Source organism: Nomascus leucogenys, chromosome 13 (assembly GCF_006542625.1).
Source record: "Nomascus leucogenys isolate Asia chromosome 13, Asia_NLE_v1, whole genome shotgun sequence".
In the NCBI taxonomy this organism is placed as follows: Eukaryota; Metazoa; Chordata; class Mammalia; order Primates; family Hylobatidae; genus Nomascus; species Nomascus leucogenys.
This window is the reverse complement of record NC_044393.1, coordinates 65783666-65806497: the sequence shown is the minus strand read 5'-3', so window position 1 is coordinate 65806497 and position 22832 is coordinate 65783666. Positions and strand designations below refer to the sequence as shown.

At 39.0% G+C, this 22832-nt stretch overlaps 1 protein-coding gene and 1 pseudogene across 5 annotated transcripts in view; one reads left to right on the top strand and one right to left on the bottom strand.

Moving 5' to 3' along the window:
• MET (MET proto-oncogene, receptor tyrosine kinase) overlaps positions 1 to 22832 on the bottom strand; it is a 123517-nt gene that overhangs the window by 63783 nt on the left and 36902 nt on the right. For 4 of the 5 annotated variants that reach the window (XM_003261230.3, XM_003261229.3, XM_030826137.1 and 1 more), the window contains one exon: positions 6369 to 6560. In XM_003261230.3, the coding sequence (XP_003261278.2) occupies positions 6369 to 6560 (192 nt within the window). Of the gene's footprint in view, positions 1 to 6368; positions 6561 to 13484; positions 13561 to 22832 lie in introns of those variants that run through there. The other variant, XM_030826138.1, reaches the window with a different exon arrangement.
• LOC115838115 lies at positions 7264 to 7315 on the top strand (annotated as a pseudogene).

The following is a 22832-nucleotide window of genomic DNA, read 5'->3' as shown; positions in this document are numbered from 1 at the left end:
TAACCACTGGAATGCTTGCTGGCATTGTACTACTTTCATCGAGACACTGACATCCAACTCTACAGGTATGGGTTCTACACCTGACATCTCGGTGGCCTTCAGTGCATCTGAACTGGATGGAAAGCACATTAGAAAACATGCAACACGGCCCTTCTTCGCATAGTTATCCTGGGATCAAATAACAGTAGGGCCAGGTGTGGTGGCTCACACCTGTAATCTCAGCACTTTGGGAGGCTGAGGCAGCAGAATCGCTTGAGCCCAGGAGTTCAAGACCAGCCTGAGCAACATAGGGAAACCCCATCCCTATAACAAATCAAACAACTCTCCCCCCCAAAACACAGTAAATCTTATTGTAAATGATTCAGTCTTACAGAAATACAGATTAAAATGTAGCCAAGAAGCCTACATACAATCTTTTGGAGATTGAAGTTTCCTTTTATATGAACAGAAAACACAAATTTCTATTTTAAGGCCAATAAAACTGAACAGAAGCTTTGATATCATCTAGATTGATTCTAATTTAGAAGTTGAGAAGAATAGAGGATTTCTGTTGGGGAATAAGAAAAGCTTCATTCTTAATGAAAGATGTTGCAAGTTATTGGATTTTCTTTTCTTTTAAGAGACAGGGTCTTGCTCTGCCATTCAGGCTGGAATGTAGTGATATGATCATAGCTTACTGTAATCTCAAACTCCCGGGCTCAGGTGATCCTCCCACCTCAGCTTCCCAAATGGCTAGGACTACAGGCATGCACCACCACACATGCCTAAGTTTTTTATGTCTTGTAGAGACAGGGTCTTGCTGTGTTGCCCAGGCTGGTCTGGAACTCCTGGCCTCAAGCAATCTTCCATCCTCTACCTCCCAAAATGTTGGGATTACAGGCATAAGCCACCATGACTGGCCAATTATTGGAAATTGAGGCTCAACGAAAAAAATATGAGTGAAGAAGATGACACTATTCATAAATGGATCGGGTTATAGCAGGATGTGACCTATGAATTCAGGGAGTATATTTGTTTACCCCGGAGTTCCCAATACAGAATACAGACTCTGGTCCTCAAGACATATCTGTTGCCTTAATATACAAAAAGACTGAAATAAGAAGCTTATTTAAGCCTTAATGAAGTCATGAGGTTTTTAAATGTTTCAGAATCTAGATTAACCTTAAAGAGTTTAATCTGCATTTTCAAGGTATTTCTGATGCTTCTTTCTGCTTTGCTGTTTCAGGTTTCCTGTTTTCTTCAGTACGTGATAGAAATTGGTGTTTATTTAGAAAGAAATCAGAATATGAAGAGTAGAGTTATCTGTTTCAATTATGGTAAATATCTAGTTTTTTTGTAAAAAAAATAAAAAATAAGAAGTAGAAATTGCTGATTGGTACTGATAGCTCAGAAAATGGTAAGACAAAGTGCCAGGTAGCAAACGGTGAATTAAATGAAGTTTACTCTGTTCTTTCCTTTCTTCTTTTTGGTAAATGGGTACGAGTGCTTCTATACCAACTTGACATTTTAAAGGCCAGATACATCCAAAAGGCAAAACAATTTTCCTCTCTGTTACAATAATGATGTGTGTACTTCAACCTTCTGAGATAAGTCAAAATGAGTCAATACCAGATTGAGGCATTTGTAAAAAAAAATATTTTGAACATCTAAAAACCAAATAAGCTAGGAAATTTGTTAAAATTTTAAAATAACCATTTCTTTCAAATCAGTATTTCAAACATGTTGATTGTAGAATTAGCCAATTTATACACAGAGTATACCTGTTTCTGAAATTAAAAAGTCATAAAAGTTCAAGAAACTACTGAGACATATATATTTCATGTCTTAAAATGTCTCTCTGCTCTTTCCAAAAGCACCCATGCAAGAAATCTCATTTGTTCCTTGCTACCAAAAGCCAAAACAAAAGCTTAGCATTGTCCTATGATTTCAAATATTTATGATATTTTAAATTTCTATGCATGTAACAATGTATAAGGTATGTCTTTCAAGAGCATGTGTCAATTCATTTTGGGAGACTAAACACAAACTGGACTTGATTTTTAGTTATGGACATAACTGAAATTATTATTTATAAAAAGTTCTTTCTTACACAAAAGAAATTTCAGAACTCTTGAGTGTATTCTCCTCTAAAGAAATATACCAAATCTTCTGGGCACGGTGACTCATACCTGTAATCTCAGCATTTTGGGAGGCCAAGGCGGGCAGATCACTTGAGGCCAGGATTTCTAGACCAGCCTGGCCAACATGGCGAAAAACCCGTCTCTACTAAAAGTACAAAAATTAGCTGGGCATGGTGGTACGTGCCTGTAATCCCAGCTACTCAGGAGGCTAAGGCACAAGAATTGCTTGAATCCTGGAGGTGGGGGTTGCAGTGAGCCAAGATTGTGCCACCACACTCCAGCCTGGGCAACAGAGCGAGTCTCTGTGAAAAAAAAAAAAAAAAAAAGCCAAAGCTAACTTTCTTTACGGTTAAAACTAAGTTAATGATGTACACACAAAAAAAGGCAGATAATATTTTTATCTGATCATTTTATAAAAGAGATGGGTAAGTTAGAAATCCCTAAAGAGAATCACTGTTCAAGTTGAAGCTTCCTTCAGTTGTGTCTCTGCCAGTGAATCTGCGTCTACATACTCTAAAATGGCAGTAATTCCAAACATGATGCATACTACAGGCTTCTCACAGACAGCACTGACATGCCACGATGGGGGCACGGGAACTGAAGGAATTTGAAGACAGGAGGTCAATAGATAAACAAATGTTTCTTATTGGAAGTGAGTAATTATTCTTAGGTTCACTGATTACTAACACAATCCTTTAAGTAGTGGTCATAAGTAATGATCTTGAACATGGGACATCTTTTTAGGTGATCTTTACCTCCTTGGGTTTCTTAAGATCCACTAGTCCAGTTAAGAGGCAGAAGAGAACAGGAGTGATGAGTGGGTGGTAACAACATTTAGGAACTTGGAGAGGCGAAAGGGGCATGCGGGAAGAGCTAGGATGGAACCACGAAGCCCAGTAGCAGCAGTGACAGTGCCCAGGCCATGGCCATTGGAAGCAGGCACAGTGTAGTGCACATAGTAGTTGCCCAGTGAATATCTGTGGAGCTGAACTTGAAACAATTCTTGAAAGGGCCTCCCCACCCCCTCCCGCATCCCTGATCCGCTCACTCTCCCTGGCCTGACAGTCATGCACAAATATTTTAATAGCAATGCTTTGCATTTAGAGATTAAAAGCCTTATACAAGTGCTGTTTAAAAAAAATCAAGGAAGCATTGTTTTGGATGCAGATTAGACGAGGCGCTCAGAAGGGAGACGTGGACAATCCCTGTGATTAGTCCTGTGATCTTCATGAGAATCCCTCTTCCCTCTCCCACGTAGCTGTGTACACTGTGTTAATGTTCCCAAGTCTGGCTCTGTTCTACATCTCCTTCCCCAGTTTGTAAGAAGGCACGTTCTCATGGTTCACTTACACTATCTCAAACATTGCTTACCCTACTAATTTACTTCAAGGTATCAAGAGAGTGATCATGCAAATAAAAATTGTTTTTAAATCTTCACCTACATTGACATGGCTCTACAGATATTGAGACTTTATAAATATATGTATGCATCAGTGTTTTCAGATATAGCTGCACCTGTACAAGATAAGTTACACATCATTAAATGTTAGGAACATGTCAAAAATGTCTTCCCTGCCATACACAAAATATTGTTAGCTAAACAGTGTAATTCTTTCTAATCAAATGACCACTGTGAAATACCTGATTCACTTTGCACCCAACAGCTGGGGCTGTAGCTTGTGTTCCCAGCCAGAGCTGAACATAAGCACAATAGGAAAGACAGAAACAGCTGCAAATGCTTGGGAGAAAAAAATTTGCAAAGCAACTTTGCCATTAGCCTTCAGGGTAGGAAGGAAGTAAAATCATTTTTCTGTTCCCTTTTGTGTAGGGCAGCTGTCTTTCGGAAAAAAAAAAATGTCCATTCTATTTTGTAACAGAAACTTCATCGTATTTACTAAAACACGAGTTGTAGAAACTTAGGCCTAGCCATACATTTAGCACTGTGGTGCAGTCAAAACATTTACAGAACTTTGTAGGAAGTCACTGCTCTGACAGATTAAAGTGGGAGGTCGCCATATCTGTGCTCCACTTCTGACTCCTCCCCCACTATTATTTACTGTAAATATCTGGACTTCAGTGATGTTGATTGTTTGATCCTTCGAATGCCTCAGGTTTCTTTATAAAATTTAATGGAATGAAATTCTCTTAGGCAAGCGTCAGAGAAATAGATCCTCTGTGGTTTCAAATAGCCCTTTGTCTGTATGTACTATTATTATCAGGTAAATATGTTTATCTTTCCTACTAAAATTTAATTTCTTAAAGGTAGGTTCTGTGTCACTCTTTCCTTTGCTTCATTCGTTTGTCTAGTAAAGCAAAGTTAGGTAGTTCTTGATACCTATTTGATAAATTAAAAGCCACTTTTTAAAAAAAGTCAGTGATACCAGTACTTTTCATAAAATAAGCATTTATTTTTACCTTTTGTTTTGGATGAATAGTTAATGGGCAAAATATAGTTTCTTTTACACAAAGGCTGGGAGACAAGAATAAAACATTTGCTACAGCATTTCTATAATGAGACTGATGCATGACGTATCCCTCAGGCGATGGACTCTGTCACACAGCAGAATTTACTCAGTTAATAAAGCAACATATTTAAATAAGGAATTGTATTACAACTTTAGAATGTGGAAATAGGCCAGGGAACTTTTGATGTTAAAAAAAGTCGGAGCTAAAGTAATCATAAAAAGCTTATTCATACAAAACTGGATTGGTGAGGTAATGGATGATTTTGAAAAAACAAAAACAAAGAAAGCAGAAATAAAAGGGGGCAAATCAACATAATGAACACATTAGGAAATCAATAGATGCCAGCTTCTCTAGTCCTTCTTTGTATTTTTGCAATTCTATAGAACGCCACTGATGTAAATTAAAAACATGTATAAACACAGAATAATACTGCACATTTTACATATAATAGATATGACCATATTTCAAATACATTTGAGTGCATGTCTCTGTGGGAGGGGTGGGGCATCCTTCCTTCAGGTTTGAGAAGTTAAGGATAGAATTAAATGGTCGAGATGGATGAGTTGGATAAATAAGCACAGTGGAATGGACAGAGGAAAGGGGGAGAAAAGGCATAGTTCACTGTGAAGCAATAGAAGGGAGATTACTATGGGAATAATTAGATAACAGGACCTGTGTGATTAGTTTTGAGCTAGGAAGGTTTTATTTACATGGTTTTTGACCTTGAAAAAATTCCACCATGCCCATTAGTACCAGAAAAACACAGCTTACAGGTTTTAAAATATGGCAATGATCAATATCCAGGCTGCTATAAAGAGAGTGGTAATTAAAAGAAGTTTTGTAGAAGAATACACATATAGGATGTATAGATAGGCAAGTTATAGGAAAAGCTTATCATTCTCCGTTGGCTTACTAGAGGTTATTTTCTAATGAGGGTATTAACTACATCAGACAATTATGAAATCTCCCTTTAAAAGAAATTTCTAGTATTCATAGAAGTTCAAGATTTCCATAGATGCTATTGTCATTCTTCCCTCAACAAGAATCTACTAACAACTCATGTTAAAAGCACCAATAACTAGAAAACAGCAAAAACTAATCCTACAAGAGAGTTAATTTGTTAATTAATTTCTGCAAAGTGCTATGGTTCTTGTATCTGGGAAACACAGTAAGTTGAAATGGAAACTTTTGTTATACAGAAATACTGTTGCTATCCGTTAAAACCATTTCTTAATAAAATCTGGATTTTTTTTTGTATTTGAACTTATTTGCATCCAACCCTACCATTTTACAGAATCAGGAGAGCTTGAGTTACAATGGGATTTTGATGATAATGTTGTCCCTTCCTAACTCCTGCCAATATTTCTCAATGATGTGAATGTTTCTTCTCATGGAGACGCATGGTTCACACAATAGCTCTCCTTTGATCTGTAGCTTCCCTTGAAATAAAAAAAAAATTGCCTAGAAGTGCTTTAATTGTTTCATTTTATTTTCCAATCATGTGACAGAAATTATGAATGGAAAAAAAAAACCCACACCATTCTGGACGAGAAAATTAAAGCAACCAGATTCAAACTGAAAGCTTCAAGAACTTAATGAAAAGAGACCACACATTTAACAGAAAGTGGACCAGGCTTCATTGTTTGGCTTTCAGTCTGTGTTCCAGTTTCTACTACGATTTGGACTTTACAGTATTTGCAAATACCTTACTGCAAAAACGAAAACAAATTAATTGCACAATACCAGATAGAAGAGACACAGCTACTCTCAGAAAGCACTTACCTGCATGAAGCGACCCTCTGATGTCCCAAGATTAGCTATGGTGAGGTCTCCTTTAATGAAGGTGGATACAGATGTTAAGAGGACTTCGCTGAATTGACCCATGAATAAGTCAACGCGCTGCAAAGCTGTGGTAAACTCTGTTCGATATTCATCACGGCGCGCTTCACAGCCTGATGAATTTCTCAGAAGTGTCTGGAATAAAATATGGTCATAGAGTTAATGTGAGTCCAGACGTGAACAAGCTGGTAAGAAACCTTTCAGTGTGTCTTTTCAGAGCCTGGAGGAGAATGGCGAGGATAATCATGCAAATAGACAAACAGCCACAGATAGGCATAAATATTTCTAGTGACTGAATGGCTCCAGTTTCACTAGGCATTATTTACAGACTCTAAAACCTTACCATCGCAATTCACACTATGGTTCAATACGTGCATGCCCAAAGATGGAACTTAGTTGCTGTTATTATAAGAAAAACAAAACTTTTAAATGTCTCAGCCCTTGAAACAAAGGTAGTGCTTCTAGCAGGCAAGTCTGATGAGATGAATTTCAACTGGAATAATAATAAATGTTACAGGCATACTCTGACATTATATTTTTAAATGTGTGCCTTTGTATGTTCTTGTGCAGAGAGATGGTAGGGAGTGGTGGTTAACGGATAACTCACTGGGAGGCCACAGGGCACTGACCCAAGTGCTTGCATCAAATCCTGGCCCCTAATGCTTACTTGCTTTATGTAATAATCTTTCTGTATTCAGAAATTCATGTAATTTCTGTGTTTTATACCCCCTCAATCTGTAAAATAGAGAGAACTAAAAAAATAGTACTTACCTTATAGAGCTTGTGTAGCTATTAAACAAGCTAGTTTATATAAATCTCTCACAATAGAACCCAGCATAAGTGTTATATTTCTTTTAGAATTTGTCTAGCAGGTTTTCTGGAAGACCTCCCATGCAATAAAAACAAAACAAACAAACAAAGAGCCCAGCACTCGTAGATAACATCACTTAAGTATCTCCATTCACATGTCTCAGAGACCTCAGATTCAACAACACGCCCATCTTAGAAAACACAATCTTCCCCCTGCCTGATCTTAGGGTACTACACACCTCAGTGAATGGCTCTACCATTCCTCCAGGTGCACAGTCCTGCACCTGGTGCAGAAATCTAAGTGTCATCCCCAATTCCTCCCTCTCCCTCTGTCCGTCCCCATATACAGTCCCTATATACAGTCCATCGCCAATTCCCAACAATTTCATTTCTAAATGCCTCCTAGACCCATCCAGTCTTCTCCTTCGTGCCTTTCCTCCCAGTTTTCATCCTGGCCACCTCACTCCTTCCTGAACTACTACAGTGGCTTCCTAACTAGACCCACCACATCCACTGTTACCCTTGCCAGGTGATCTGTTCTTTACACTGCAGCAGGATTTTCTTTTTCAAACACAAATCTGACCATATCCCTCTCTATTTAAAACACTCAATGCTTCCCCATTGTTGTTAGGATAAAGAACAACATTTTTTAACATGGCCTGTATGGCTCCCTTCCCATCATCCGGCCCCTCCCCAGCTTCTCCAGATCTGTGTTCTTAGTGCTCCAGCGAGCAGGCCTTCTTTCAGCTCTCCAAATATGTCACGTGTTCTCCCATTAAGGGCCTCTGCAGATGCTATTTCCCTGCTTGAAATGCTCCTTCCACCTTCATTCACCTTGTTAACTCCTACATCTCCTTCAGATCCTGGCTTATCACCATTTCTTCAGGAGGCCTGCCCTGACCCCACTATCTAAGTCAAATGCTTCTAGCATAGATTCTCATAATACCATTTACCTGTGTACCCATAGCAGAGCTGTAACATAGTTACAAGCTGCAACTTAACATTTGCTTGTGTGATTTATAAGGTAATGTGAAACTTCTCCCAAGTAGCTCGCTGCGATCAGGGACCCTACTCGTTCACCATAGTATTGCTAGTAGTTGATTAACTATCATGCATAGTAGATGTTTAGTAAATATTAATTGAATGAATGAACAAGTGAATCAATTACAGGGAGATGGGGGATGAGTATGGAGATATAAAACTATATTATTAAAGCTTTTTTTTTTCCAGAAATTGGGGAAGTTAAAAGAGTTTATAAGGGACAAATGGGAGTATTTGGCTCTTGACTGTCCTGAGGAGATAGCTGGGAATTGGTAAATCTGGGGTAGACGATGGGGACAGGACAAGGTGCTAAGGAAAATCATGTATACCTTGGAAGAAAAGGAGAGCAAATTTCATTACATCTTTGTATGTAACTATAAGTGTAGGAAAATGATTAGGAAGTAAGAAATTCTTTATTATCATCCCATATGATAATAATCACAAAATGATCAAAGTATATTTCAAATCATTTTATTATTTAAGAACGAACAAATAAAAGTTTAGTTATCCTTCTGTATAGCGACCTTATTCCTTAAGGTCAAATGTCTGCCACATGCAATGCAGAGTTTTTACATCTACTGACTTTTATGATTAAAAACCACCTAAAATGCTCTATTTTATCTATCAGCAACAATTTCTTCATTTTCAGTGGCAATAAATTAGCAAATAGAATCTTAGAGATGCTAAACCCACTGACTCTTGTAATTAATACAAATGTTTTAGGTCTAGTCATTTACTTTGATATATTATTTAAGTGCTATTTCCCTGTTTAATTAGAAGCATTTCTTCACTAAAGTACTATGGATTACTCTGAGGAGTAGCAGATAACTGAGATGTACCAGCAATTCGATAGCAACCGATTAATTGATAATTAAGTTTCTATTGGTGATCAATCATCCATTTTGCAGAGATAGCTGGAGCTAAGGGAATCTGCTTAAAGGAGAAAAGACCAATTTTAAATCTAAGGCCATTTGAAGTATTCCATTATAGAGGTGGCAGCTCTTGAGGGTCAGGTTTTTGTGGTTGTCTTGTCTCTTCTTTTGTTAGTGTTTCTTCATCTCTAAGTCTAGGTGACATCCTGGGAACTTTAAAGCCTCAAACTTGACCTGGCGTGTCGTGCTGCCAGAGATATAATGGATTCATTGGGATATAAAAACAATTTGGTGGGTGTGAATGAGAGTCTTTGACCATAAACTAGCTGCCTTCTATCAACAAGAGGACAGGAATTGTCTTATCATCTTTTATCCCCAGGACCCTGTATTATGCCTAACACACACTAGGCATTTAATGACAGCCTGCTGAAAAATTAGTGCATCTGCAAAGTCACCAGAGATAAAGCTCATTTGCCTACTCAGTTTGCTTTGTGGTTGGTCTTGCTGAATGGGGCCAGCAGAAGAATGAAGAGGAGATGACCATTAAGGGTCTCCTCAGAGAATCTGCAAGCTTGCAGGAACTCACTGATCTTTTGTAAATGGAGGGAGAGCAATACAACCAGAACTTTAGCCTCTGTGCACCTGTTTGCACATGTTAAGGCATAAATGTAGAACTCTGTATTCGAGTTAATGCAATATTTATATTGCACACTTCAAGTCTTCTCTTTCAGGACAGGAATTAGTGAGATCTCTAAATAGTATCTCCTCAAGAACTAATAGGATTAAATTATGTCTCTTTTGCCCCCCACCAAATAAAACTTGTAAATATAGAGACATTGCACAATGTTGGAATAGGATCTGCAGAACTTCTTGATCTTGCGTGATTTAGAGCTAAAAAATTAACAGGTCAGGTTCAAGTGGCATTCAAATTTCATAAGCCAGGAGACTCTAACCTTTTTCTTTTTCATTTTCTCCATAGCTGAGATTTGCACAAGAGGTGTTGAGGCACTAGCTTCTAGGAAAAAGTAACACTCCAGCATTTACTGCAGGAGAGGTGCTCCTTGTCTCTTTCTGTGGAGAATCCTGATAAACCCAATGATTGGGATCAAAGCATCAGGGACTGGCTTACAGAGCTGCACCCTGTCTTTGAGCTCTAACAGTAGGACTTCAACTAACAGAGAAACCTTGGATTCAGCTTTCAGTATCTCAGATGTAAAGCATTGTGCAAATATGACTAAATCTCAGTCTGATTCATTATGTCCCTCAAAGATAATCAGCAAATATGTTTGCTGCTCATTTGTGTAGAAAAGATGGGGTTGCTTTATCTCAGCACGGTAGACACAGTGCCTGGATGTGGCATTTAGGGTGGGACTGGGGCCTAGCTGGAAGAACAACTACACATTTCCTGCCAGGGGTCCCCTTGCTACCTGTGCTTCCCTCAAAGCCAGGAGTTATCGTGTCTTAGGGTAAAACTGAGCATTGCTGGCAGAAAGCAGTTCTCTGGGACAGTAGCTGCTTTGGGGAACTGCAGAAGAGTCTAAAGAGCAGGTTTCATACCAGCACCAGCAGGGAACCAGCCTGACTCTCTCCTATGGTAACAAAGGGAGGAAAAAGGAAGGAAGGAAGGAAGGGAGGGAGGAAATCAAACTTTTTCCTGCACCCAGAATGTGCCAGGCACTGAGGTGGGTATTTTCATGTACAATAAGACCCACAGCAGCCCTGTGAGGTTTTATCACACTCCTCAGGAGGAGACTCAGTGAGCCGAGGGCTCAGTCACAGTGACCAGTTCCCATTGGAACAGGCATCAGAAAACAGCTCTCTCTGATGTTCAAACTCCTGAATTTCTTTTGCTTCTGCTTACTATTCTGGGCAATGTTCTGAGGATTGCACAATTACAAAAATGGAAAGAGCTTCGAGATCATCTCATTTAAGTCCCTGACTTTAAGGCTGAAATTAATCTTTATTTTCTGGATAACAGCAGAGATAACCAATCGCATTCTGTACTAATCAGCTTGGCTCTCAAACTTAGCTCTCCTTGCTACCTATTTTGGTTATGAACATGCCGTGCTTGCATTTAGGTAACTCTGAAATTTCAGTCATCACCACCTCCTCTTTCTCTGGCATTTCCTGTATCTAACCAGTCACTCAGTCCTGCTCAGCCTCGTCCACAGTGCTGCTTCTGGGCAGCCGTTCCAGCCGCACCTGCACCCCTGGTCCAGCCTAGGTGCTTCCTCACTGGCCTTCTGGTCTCCTATCTCTTCTGCCTTGAAGCAGTCTCAAGCTGTCATTCCCTTCTTCAAAGCTTCAATTGCTTCCCAAAGGCCTGCAGGAAAAGTCCAAGCTCCTTAATATAGCTTTCACATCTGCCTTATCTTTTTATCCTTTTCTCCCCTAAGGTGTAAGGCAAGGCGACCATCTAGGACATCCAATGAATCTCAGAGTGGTTATCCCGAGTCAAGACCTTCCCATTTCTTGGGTCCTTGCACTGCTTTGGCAGCGGTGCTCCACTTTCCACAGTCACCGACACCCATTCCTTGCTCAGGTGAACCTGAGGTGAACCAGCTCTTTTCTAAAATCTCTCTTTACGAGTTCATTTGAATGACAGAGGTAATGTGCTTTATTGGCTGGGAAAGGGAAATAGTGACAAAGAATAAGGCTGCAGGAAGGTACACTGTAGCTTGAGATCTCTGAGTCAAGAAGGAAACCCCATGCATCCAGTAAAGAATATTCTCTGGGCACACACACGTGTAGCACAAATACAGGCAAAGGAAAGACAAACACACGACTTACAATTGTTGTTTACCCACTTTTCCAGGAGGGGGAGGAATATTGCTAGGATGGGATATTCAGGGGACTTCAAAGGTAATATTCCCTTCTTGAGCCTGGTGGTAGAGATATGAGTATTTGTTTTATATCATATCATATATATATATACACACACACACACACACAACACATATGTATATGCTTGTGTGTGTGTATACATAGTGTGTGTGTATATATATATATATACACATATATCTAGTCATGTGCTGCATAATGACATTTCAATCAATGATTGAATATATTATGGTGGTTCCATAAGATTCTATTTTTTTGTTTTAATTTCTTTTTTGAGAGACAGGTTCTCCCTCTGTCACCCATGCTGGAGTGCAGTGATGTGATTGTAGCTCACTGTAACCTCAAACTCCAGGGCTCAAGTAATTCTCCCACCTTAGCCTCCCAAAGTGCTGGGATTACAGGCATGAGCTACCACACCCCGCCAATAATATCATATTTGTACTGTGCCTTTTCTAGTCTATAAATATACATACTAATACATCTATAGAGATATTTATACATTTATATCTATAAATATATGCTAGTATATTTAAAGATATATTTATATCTTTAGATATATTTAGATACACAAATACTTACCATTGTGTTACAATTGCCTACAGTATTCAGCAGAGTAACATGCTGTACAGGTTTGTGGCCTAGGAGCAAAAGGCCATACCATACAGCCTAGGTGTGTAGTAGGCTATATCACCTAGGTTTGTATAAGTACACTCTGTGATGTTCGGACAATGACAAAATTGCCTATTCACACATTTCTCAGAATGCAAGCAATGCATGACTGTACATAATTCTTTTGTATCTATCTATCTATCTATCTATCTATCTATCTATCTATCATCTATCTATCTATCTATCTATCATCTATCTATCTATAAAAGTATATCATAAGAAAAATAAATTTTAAAACAATGAATACACGGAAAATGAGGATGTGGAGAGAGCCTATTAAGAATTTTCCCCACCCCAACTTCTTGATGTCCTAAGCAGTTTTGAAACATTCTCACAGCTTTGCTGAACTCAGAATTATAATGTTACATAACATTTGCAGAGTAGATTATGGTTTTCAAAGTACATTATCTCATTTGCTCCTCTGAACAAGTCTGTGACTTGGGCTTGTTATGATCATTATAATTTTACAGATGAAGAAACTAAGATTCAGAGAGTTGATTCAATAAATATTAGCGTTTGAATCCTAATTGTTGATTTTGAATCCTGTATGCCTTACACTACATCATACTTCCTATGCATAGGCATAGGAAGGCCAACCCACACTCTAGAGATGCCTAAGAGCCTGGTCTAAAAGAAGAATGAGCATGCCCATGGGCCAGGGCTGGTTCTACCCCAGGGAGGCGTTGATGAGGTGCATGACCTTAGCATTTGTTCCTAGTGTTTACAATGTGTTAGACACAGTTCTAAGCATTTTACATATATTAATTCATGGAATCTCAGAACAAGAAGCCTAGAATGAAACTGAGGCACTGAGTGTTCACATTACCTTCAGTGCAGGGCTAGGACTAAGCCTAGGCTATCTGGCTCCAGGGTCTTCACCTCCAATCTAGCACATTTTCTGCCTCTAAAGGGAGGGGTTGAGCGAATTGATTTTGAAATTCTCTTCCAGCTCTACAGGGTGGCTTCCAAAAGCTTCCCTTGCTGATTTTTTTTTCAACTCCAAGGAGTAAAAAAAACTGTTATCAGTCTGCTGTCAGAACAAATCATTGCTTGGGATGTTTAGGTGACCAAATGAGTAAACAATCACGGTCCTCCAACCACTACAGGCTGCCCAAAAATCTAGATAGATTCTGGATTTTATAGGAAATTTTTAAAAAGTATTGAGCCTTTTAAAGCTTATCCACTTCTAAAATAATTGTATATCTCTGAGAAACAATGGTAAACAATGTGTTTTATTTTTTATTTTATTTATTTTTTAAAATTTTTATTTATTTATTTATTTTGAGATGGAGTCTAGCTCTGTCACCCAGGTTGGACTGCAGTAGCGTGATCTCGGCTCACTACAACCTCTGCCTCCTGGGTTCAAGCAATTCTCTGCTTCAGCCTCCTAAGTAGCTGAGATTACAGGTGCCCGCCACCACACCTGGCTAACTTTTCTGTATTTTTAGTAGAGACAGGGTTTCACCATTTTGGACAGGTTGGTCTTGAACTCCTGACCTTGTGATCCACCTGTCTCGGTCTCCCAAAGTGCTAGGATTACAGGCATGAGCCACCGTGCCCTGCCTCCTGTTTTATTTTATTATTTTTTAAAAACTTGTTGCAAACTTGTTTCCTTAACCCAAAGTCTTATATACTGTCATAGACTTAAAGAATAAGAATTCCTCTACAATTTGTAAGCCTTGATGTGATACGTCAATTAATCTAGTCTTTCTTTACCTTTCTATGAGTACTTGCCAGATTTTTTTTACCTGACTCAGTTATATAGCTTTTTTTATAAAAAGAAAATTGAAGTGCTATATATCTCAATATGTTTGATTCAAAATGTTTCCCCTAATTAACATTATGATGTATGCAGTGAATATGTAATTATGTTTAATTCAGTGTAATTAAGAATGTGATATATTTAAAATAGTGATTCATTTAATTGATCTATAGGACAGATTTAGCTCATCTATAGATAATTTAAATCAGTCTTGCAAATAAAATTTTTAAAAATGTATTATCTTGTAAAATCTTTGCCAGTTCACTTGTATCACCTTTCTCTCCTCTTTGACCATGACTAAATTACCAGAAGCATTTGAATATATACTTTATTCATAATCATTCTTTGTACAAATTCTAGCTAGATATAGTAATGGTTTTCTGGGAAATACATATTTCAAAATAGAAAGTACCTCTTTGTCTAGAGTTTTTCATACAGTTGACTGAAAACTTAATTGCTTTAATTTCAGGAATTCTTATTTCCCTAAATTTCACTCGTGTTTTTTTTTATTAAGTAGAACTGGGAGAGAGGACAGTGTGGAACTGACTGCACACAGGGAGGCACAGAGCTTTCAATTTCAGTGTCTGGCTCTGTTTCTTATAGACATATTTTAACTCTTTACTGTCTGTACTGAGATGTCTAAGATGTTGACATTGAATCCAGAATTGTCTGTAAAATACAGAAGAGTCAGTTCTCTGGCAAAGCAGATCCTTCTCTTTGGGGTCCTTAATGCACGGCCAGACTGTTAGGGTGCCGTGGTCAAACCCTAAGAATCTGACCAAGTTGTTTTGTGCTGTGAAGAGGACTCCGTCTGATGTGCGCAGGGCACAGTTGAAAAGAAAGAGGCTTCCTCAACATATCTGTTTCCACTAACTCCCCTTGAGGAAGTAATCCTGCCCTATGGCTTCAATAGTCATGGCCTGGAAGTCCTAGCAAGGGAGCAAAGCTGGGGGACAAAATTTAAGAGGCTTCAATTTCTTTCTGCCCTAGCCAGCGATGGCATGCTCTGCGGTTGTGTGTGCAGCCAGACAGCCGTGAGCACAGCATAAGCAGGCATCTGGCCAAGCAGCCACGGGCTGAGCACTGGTGATTCACAAGGTGATGGAAGCTACTGTGGCTCTGCCCTCACAGCCTCGTGGTGATGACCTAACTCTACACACCCCGTTGCCCTCTCTTCCGAGGACCAGCCCTGTCTCCGCAACTGCCTTCAAGCTATGTTTGAATATGCCATCGATGATGTTCAAAGTCATCACTTTTCTCTCCAAACTGATTTCCTCTTCCAGCTTCCTATTTCTCGATGCATCAATAGCTACCCTCTCTGTAAGTTTGAGATCTGAACCATCTTTGAATCTTTCCTTTATTTTTCATATCTTTTCTTTCTTTCTTTCTTTCTTTCTTTCTTTCTTTCTTTCTTTCTTTCTTCTTTCTTTCTTCTTTCTCTTCTTTCTTTCTTTCTTTCTTTTTTCTTTCTTTCTCCTTTCTTTCTTTCTTTTTTCTTTCTTTCTCCTTCCTTCCTTCCTTCCTTCCTTCCTTCCTTCCTTCCTTCCTTCCTCTCTCTCTCTTTCTCTCTTTTTCCCTCCTTCCTTCCCTCCCTCCCTCTCTCTCCATTTCTTTTCTCTCTCTCCCTCCCTCCCTCCCTCCTTCCCTCTTGCTTGCTTGCTTGAAAGGCTCTGGCTCCGTCACCCAGGCTGCAGTGCAGTGGCACAATCTTGGCTCACTGCAACCTCTTCCCTCCTGGGCTCAAGAGATCCTCCCTCCTCAGCCTCCAGAGTAGCTGAGACTATAGGCATGTGCCACCATACCTGGCTAATTTTTGTATTTCTTTGTAGAGATGGGATTTTGCCATGTTGCCCAGGCTGGTCTTGAATTCATGGGCTCTAGCAATCTTTCGACCTCGAACTCCCAAAGTGTTAGGATTACAGGCATGAGCCACCATGCCTGGCTGATTCTTATACTCTCTTCTATTGAATTAAAGGAAATCGCCTACATGGCCTCCTACAATCTGATTCCTTTGATTTTAGAATCTTCTTCCTTAAGCCCACTTCTACAACTTTTTAGTGTAATGCTCCCTAAATACCTTCTCAGCATGTCCTGTGACAACCAAGCTAACCTAGCAGAGAACTTGGGTCAGGAGTGGCCCTGCCCTTCCTGGCTGTGCAGCTTTAGGATTCCTAGATCTCTAAACCTCGGTTCTTCACTTGTAAAGTGGGAAGACACATATCTATATAACAGATTTGTTTTGAGGCTTAAATGAAATGAATCCAGTGCCAGAAACAAATTAAATGGTCACTTCATTTAGAAGACCTACAGTAGGCCGAATAAGGTCTTCCCAAAATTCATGTCCACCTGGAAAGTCAGACTGTGACCTTATTTGAAAATAAGCTCTTTGATAGGTAATTAGTTAAGGATCTTGAGACGAAATCATCCTGGATTTAGAGTGTGCCCTGAATTCAATGACTGTTGTCCTTATAAGAAGAGGGGACACAGAGAGACATGGTGGACTGACACGTAAAGACGGAGGCAGAGATGGGAGTAAAGCTGTCACAACCTAAGATGCCTGGGACACCAGAATTGCAAGAGGCAAGGAAGGAGTCCTCCCTAGAGCCTCCAGAGGGAGCAAGGCCCTGACTGATGCCTTGATTTCAGACATCTGGCCTCCAGAACCATGTGAGGATAAATTTCTGTTGTTTTCAGCCACCCAGTTTGTGGTAATTTGTTATGGGAGCTCTGGAAAATGAATACAATACCATACCATGTGACAGACTGTTCTAGGTGCTGGAGGATATGGCAGCAAATAAAAAAGACATAAATCCCTGCCTTGTGCAACTAAACAGTTATTATTATCACTATTGTTGGTCTAGTGAGTCCTCATAATGCCTATGAAGACAAAGTCCAATTGTGTAGATCAATGAGCCTCAATTTTGTCATCTGTAAAATGGAAACACTCACACCTATTGAAGAGAATTACTTAAGTTCATAAGTAAGGTCATCCATGGCTCTCCAAAATTTGTGGACCTGTTATCTGTCCACTATTATTTTACACTATTCTCTAATGCAGGGGTTGGCACATGTTTTTTGGGAAAGGGCTAGATAGAAAATATGCTAGTCTTTGAGGGCCATAGGGTCCCTGTGGCCTGTGTGTGTGTGTGCGCGCACGTGTGTGTGTGTATGTGAGTGTTTAACTGTATAAAAAGGGAAAAAATGTAAACAAAATAAGTTTTCACTTGTTGAGAATATAAAAACAGGCTATTGTTTGTCAATCCTGGCAAATGCTTCTACCTTGGGTCTAGCCTCTACATAGGGAGACAAAAGATCGACACGTACAATAGCTAACTGATGCAAAGTATAAGAACTCAGTTGATAGTTACATTCTGAAAACACTGTACTAGCAGTAAATCCTCTAAGACTAGGAAAAGAATAAGATCTGTGTGGGCTTAAACAGCTGGAGAAGGCTCACGGCAGAGGTCGAAGTTGAGCCAGTTCTTAATAGAAGCTGGATTAGTAAAGAGAAAAGAGAGATAAATACTTGGAGCAGAATATATTTTATGTATATATGTGTATGGGTTTATATACATATGTGTACAAACGCATTTAAATATAAACAAAATAAATAAATCCTTTCTTCTTGAGGTACCACCACAATTCAAAAGAATCAATTCTACAATGATATGGACTTTGGAATTCTAAGTGTTAAAACTTTTGCTTCTTTATCATCATTTCCTAAGGTGAATCAGATCTGAAACAGACTGTGTCCATGTGTTTTCGGTTAGCAGCCTTCATACTGCACTTCAATCATAGCCAGGAGTGACAGAGTGATTCATAAAGAAAATTGTTCCAAGCTAGGAAGGTTTTAATGCTTAGTGCAAAGAGGTTTTCTGCTTTCCTCTACTTAGTTAACAGAAACAATTTCAATGAACTTACTCATAGAAGTATAAGAGATTTTCAGAAGACACAACACCAATTACCCTGTGTTAACAAACAAAACAGAAGTAGCTCTTCTTGGAGGTGATAAGAGCCATGGTCTGCTTATGTGCCTAACGGTGTCACACTCAATAGAAACAGGTGATAAATGTCTTTACAGAGGGCCAGGAGAGATGAACGATGGATGAAACAAGAGTCCTTCAATTGTGCCCCAATATATCGTTCAAGCCCATGACTATATTCCAGCCTGCCATTAATCCAACTGTCATGACTTCTTATTCCTCCTTTCCATCTTGCCACCGTGGAGTGAGACTCTCTACTTATCTGTTCCCCTTGTTTCTGATAGGACCTGTTGATCAGAAACCTCCATCTGTGGGCTCCCCTTCTCAGCAGCCAAGGTCCCTGCCAGAGGCCCTTACTCAGTTCTCACTGCGTCTACACCAAGGCCAAGCTCAGGAAAGCTTCTCTCTGTACCAGGCACATACTTGGTGCCTTTGAAGGTTGCCACTGGGATTACGATCCTGTGGCCACAGGAAGGATGGTGTTGATAAAGACCTTTGCCCTTAACTTCTTTTCCTTAACCCATATATCATTTTCAACTTGAAATCATAGATTGGTGACCAATAGCGAAAATCTGTGGACTTCAAATGAAAGCTTCAAGGGGGTATCTCTACTGGTGTCACTGCTCAAGCCACGCCCACTAAAGCATTGCGTAAAGTCCCTCTTACAGATAGTATCAACCGCTCAAAGAGTGAATGCTGTTGAAAGGCTTGAGAAAACCTTACCGGAGCAGAGAAAGTATTCCCTCTTTCTCCTTTTAATGACTTTAATTCCGAGTTCCAAATTTTGATTACCAAACTCTGGAATTCCTATCTATTCACCTTCCCTATCTTAATCTTTCCTTTTCCTTTCATCTTTCTCCTTCTTTGTTCTTTGATCAATCTTCATTGCAGACTGGTGAATAAAGGAGGGTGTGTGTGGTGGGGAGGGGAGGGGCATAGGTAATAGTGAGTGAAACTCCCCAGTTTTTCTTCAGTGCTAATTTAACTCTTGAAAACTCCCCAATTCTACAAATTAGTTTTTAGGGATTTAGGGGAGAGACTGAAAAACTGTTTTATATAAATAATTATTTTTATGAATCAGCATTCTATTTATAGTAATAAATTTTACATACAGGGCTCTGTCATACTTCCTTGCTCATCTGATAAATGTATATATTGTTCAAGCTATTGTATTAGGTGCTGGGACTGTGGAGATAAATGGCATAGTTCATCCCCTCTGGGGGCTAACGATGGAACTGTTGGACACATTACCACGGAGTGTGGTAAGAGACATGGTAGAAATAAGCAGAATGCTACTGGTGTGCTCAGGAAAGGCCACAAATCCAGAATATGGGGGGCAGGGGATGAGTTGAAGGCTAGGGAAAATGTCCTGGGGAAGGAAATACCAGCGTGGAAGTTTTAAAGAATAGGGAAAAAGTGTTAACCTGACAAAATGAGTGTTAAAGGGAACCTGAAGCAGACCAAGCTACATGTGTTAAGGCAGGGTTGTGAGGGAGGCTGATGGATTCTGGGAACTACAAGAATGACAGGTTGCAGGTAGGACAGGGTGGCAGTGCTGTGCTTGAACCATCTCATAACAGTTCACAGAGCCAAGTGTGCACATCTCTTCCTCATTGTTGTTCAGTGACTAATGCTGTTTCAGTGGTACCTTGAAACTGGCTCAGTGGGATATTTACACCATAGAAATTGGCAAATGCTACAAATTAGGGGCTTCTGCTGTCCCTGCCCCCAGAGTTTAACATTTACCAGCATATCACTGGGCGTGAAGGAGGACCAGGAAATAGTCAGGGCCAAGGACAGAAACTCCTTAAATATCATATTATTATCCCTCAGATTATCATCAGATACACAAATAGGTTTGCTCTTAACAAAGATTACTTACTCCAACAGCACTTTGGAGACAAATAGATTGGGTGGAGGTGAGGAGGAGCCACTGAGGTCGAGTTTTATCTTATTGGCATCATTGTCAGTACATGAAACAAAAAAAAAACCTGCCTGGAATGATAATATACAATTTTCTCTTTCTGCTTTGTGTGTATAGAGAAGAAAAGAAGTAAACATTTTTAAGCTTCATATTTACTATGAATGAAACCAGGCTTTATTTTGAAGAAGGAATGCAAGACTGAATTAGATTATGCTAATGAAGAAGTCTGAGATAGGATAAATGATTCCTTGGAAATATTAAATTTCTTGATTAAATAGGTGTTGTTAGTTGTCACCAAACCAGCAGCTGGATAGAGTGCTTAAGAAACTCTTAAATGAGGCTAGAACACAAGAATGAGAAAGTCAACATGGGTTAATGACTGAGCAAGGTTGTGTAAACTATTACTTAATCCCAATTGAGGGTTTTCTGAGCCACTGGGGAACTGGGTTCAGGTTGATAGACAAGAATAAGGGTAGCAGGAAACACAGCATTAAACAAACAACCGCTCAGTTTAATTTGTGATTTACCCGTACTTCAGAGTACAAAAGGAAAGCTTTGCTAATAGCAAGAAAGGTAAAATGAAGCCATGCCAACATCGTTATTAAAATAATTGGCCAGCCATTCACTGGAACAGAGATTTTATTACACATTGGCAGTGAAAATAGAAAATGTGACTGTTTCTTAACTAGTTCTGAACCACCAGCATATAGGGTATTAACTAAGGTGCTGGGAGTTTAACAGCTAGTTCCAAGAGCCAAGTGCATGCAGGGGAAGCTTTCATATCTAAAGATCACACAAATACTTAATTAATATTTACTTATGAAAATTTAGGTGTTGACTTTCCAAATATTTCATAATCCTTCTTTTTTCATGAGTTCATCTGCATTCAATTGGATTGTTATCTTATCACCAGGGTTATAAGACATCAAATAGCATATAGTTAACACCATGGTTACCCTAGATCTCACAATAAGTTGGAGGGTTTGTTTTTAATAAGAAAACTTTCTTTTGTTAGGTGTGGTGAAGTCCTGTTGCACATTTTTTTTCTGTGATCTGTAACTGTGCCACAAATAGTGAACTCCAAAATTTCAATACCAAGGTCAACTTGTTTTTCTGTGCAGAATCTACTAAAAACAAATGGAGACAGGAGACAGGCATGAGGCAATTATGCTACCTACTCAGCCTAAAAAATGTAATTGCTACTCACGTCTCATGTTTTTTTCTTAAGCATTTGGTTTTAAAAAGAATCTAGACAGAAAATCTCAGAAGTAGTCACAATTTACCATACTATGGTATTACTTTTCAAAGCAGGCATATATAAAGCGGGTCCTCTTTGTACATGTCAATAATCTCTGCTTTGACCTTTTGAAATTAATTACAAGTTTTACCTACTTTGTTAAACTACTACTTATATATTACAAATCATTTTTCAAACACTGACTAATATCCTTAATATCAGGCCAGTAACAGAATTGATCTTGTGCTTTGCATGCCCAACTCTACTTGAATCAATATCTTTCCTATAACAGTTCTGAAAGTGAGAGTAAGTTTAGTTGAGAGTAAGAAATATTGCTCATTTATTTCCACATTGGCGCCAGATAAACCCAATGTAATTGGTGTTTTTCACTAGAAATACTTCTCAATTACTCGTACTAATACATTTATTCATTCTTGTTTACCATGATGTTGGAGCCACAAATAAGTTTACATTTAACAAATCATCAGTTAGATTATGCCCTATTAGAAATTCCTCTTCTTTATTCATTTAATTCAGTTCCTTAAGCCCCAGGATCACCTAATTTGACCTCATATTCATCTCTATTATTGTACTTTAGAACATTTCCAGAGTCTTGGACATTCTCATATTATTGAATACATGAAGAAAAATAGTCTCACTTTCCTATTATTTTTCCTGAGGTTGTGTGTAACCCCTATACACAGTGTACTCTTGTAAACAGTTTTTTACACTCAAGATTCTGGTCGCCTTACGGGAAAATAAATAGTCCTCTGCCTGTAATTACAGCCTTCAGGAAGGGGCAAGCCAGTGACCTCTCTGACTTGTAGGCACAGGAATAAGCCCTGAAGCCTCCTATTCCCTTGGAAAACACCCCTTCTTTCTTGGCCAAGCAAAAATAAAGAAAATGAACACAAAGAAAGGTGAATATTTCTTTTGATGTCTCACACATCTTTTTACACCTGTATTTCAAATCTTCCTGGTCTGTAGAGATGACTAAAACAATACTGCTTATGATTCAGTCATACTTCAGCAATTCAGATGGTCTCTGTTTATTGTGTGAACACATAGATTTCTTTTGAGAATCCAAGTTTTTATATAAAATAAAATCAACACCATTGTTTATGATTTGCAAAGCATATGCTTAGGTACAAAGAAGCATGACAAAGTGCCTGCCCTACAAGACATAAACTTATTTAGATATTTGCATGATTAAATATATAGAGATGAACTGGATTAAAATGAAAGAGAAGGGCAAAATGTGTCTGTAG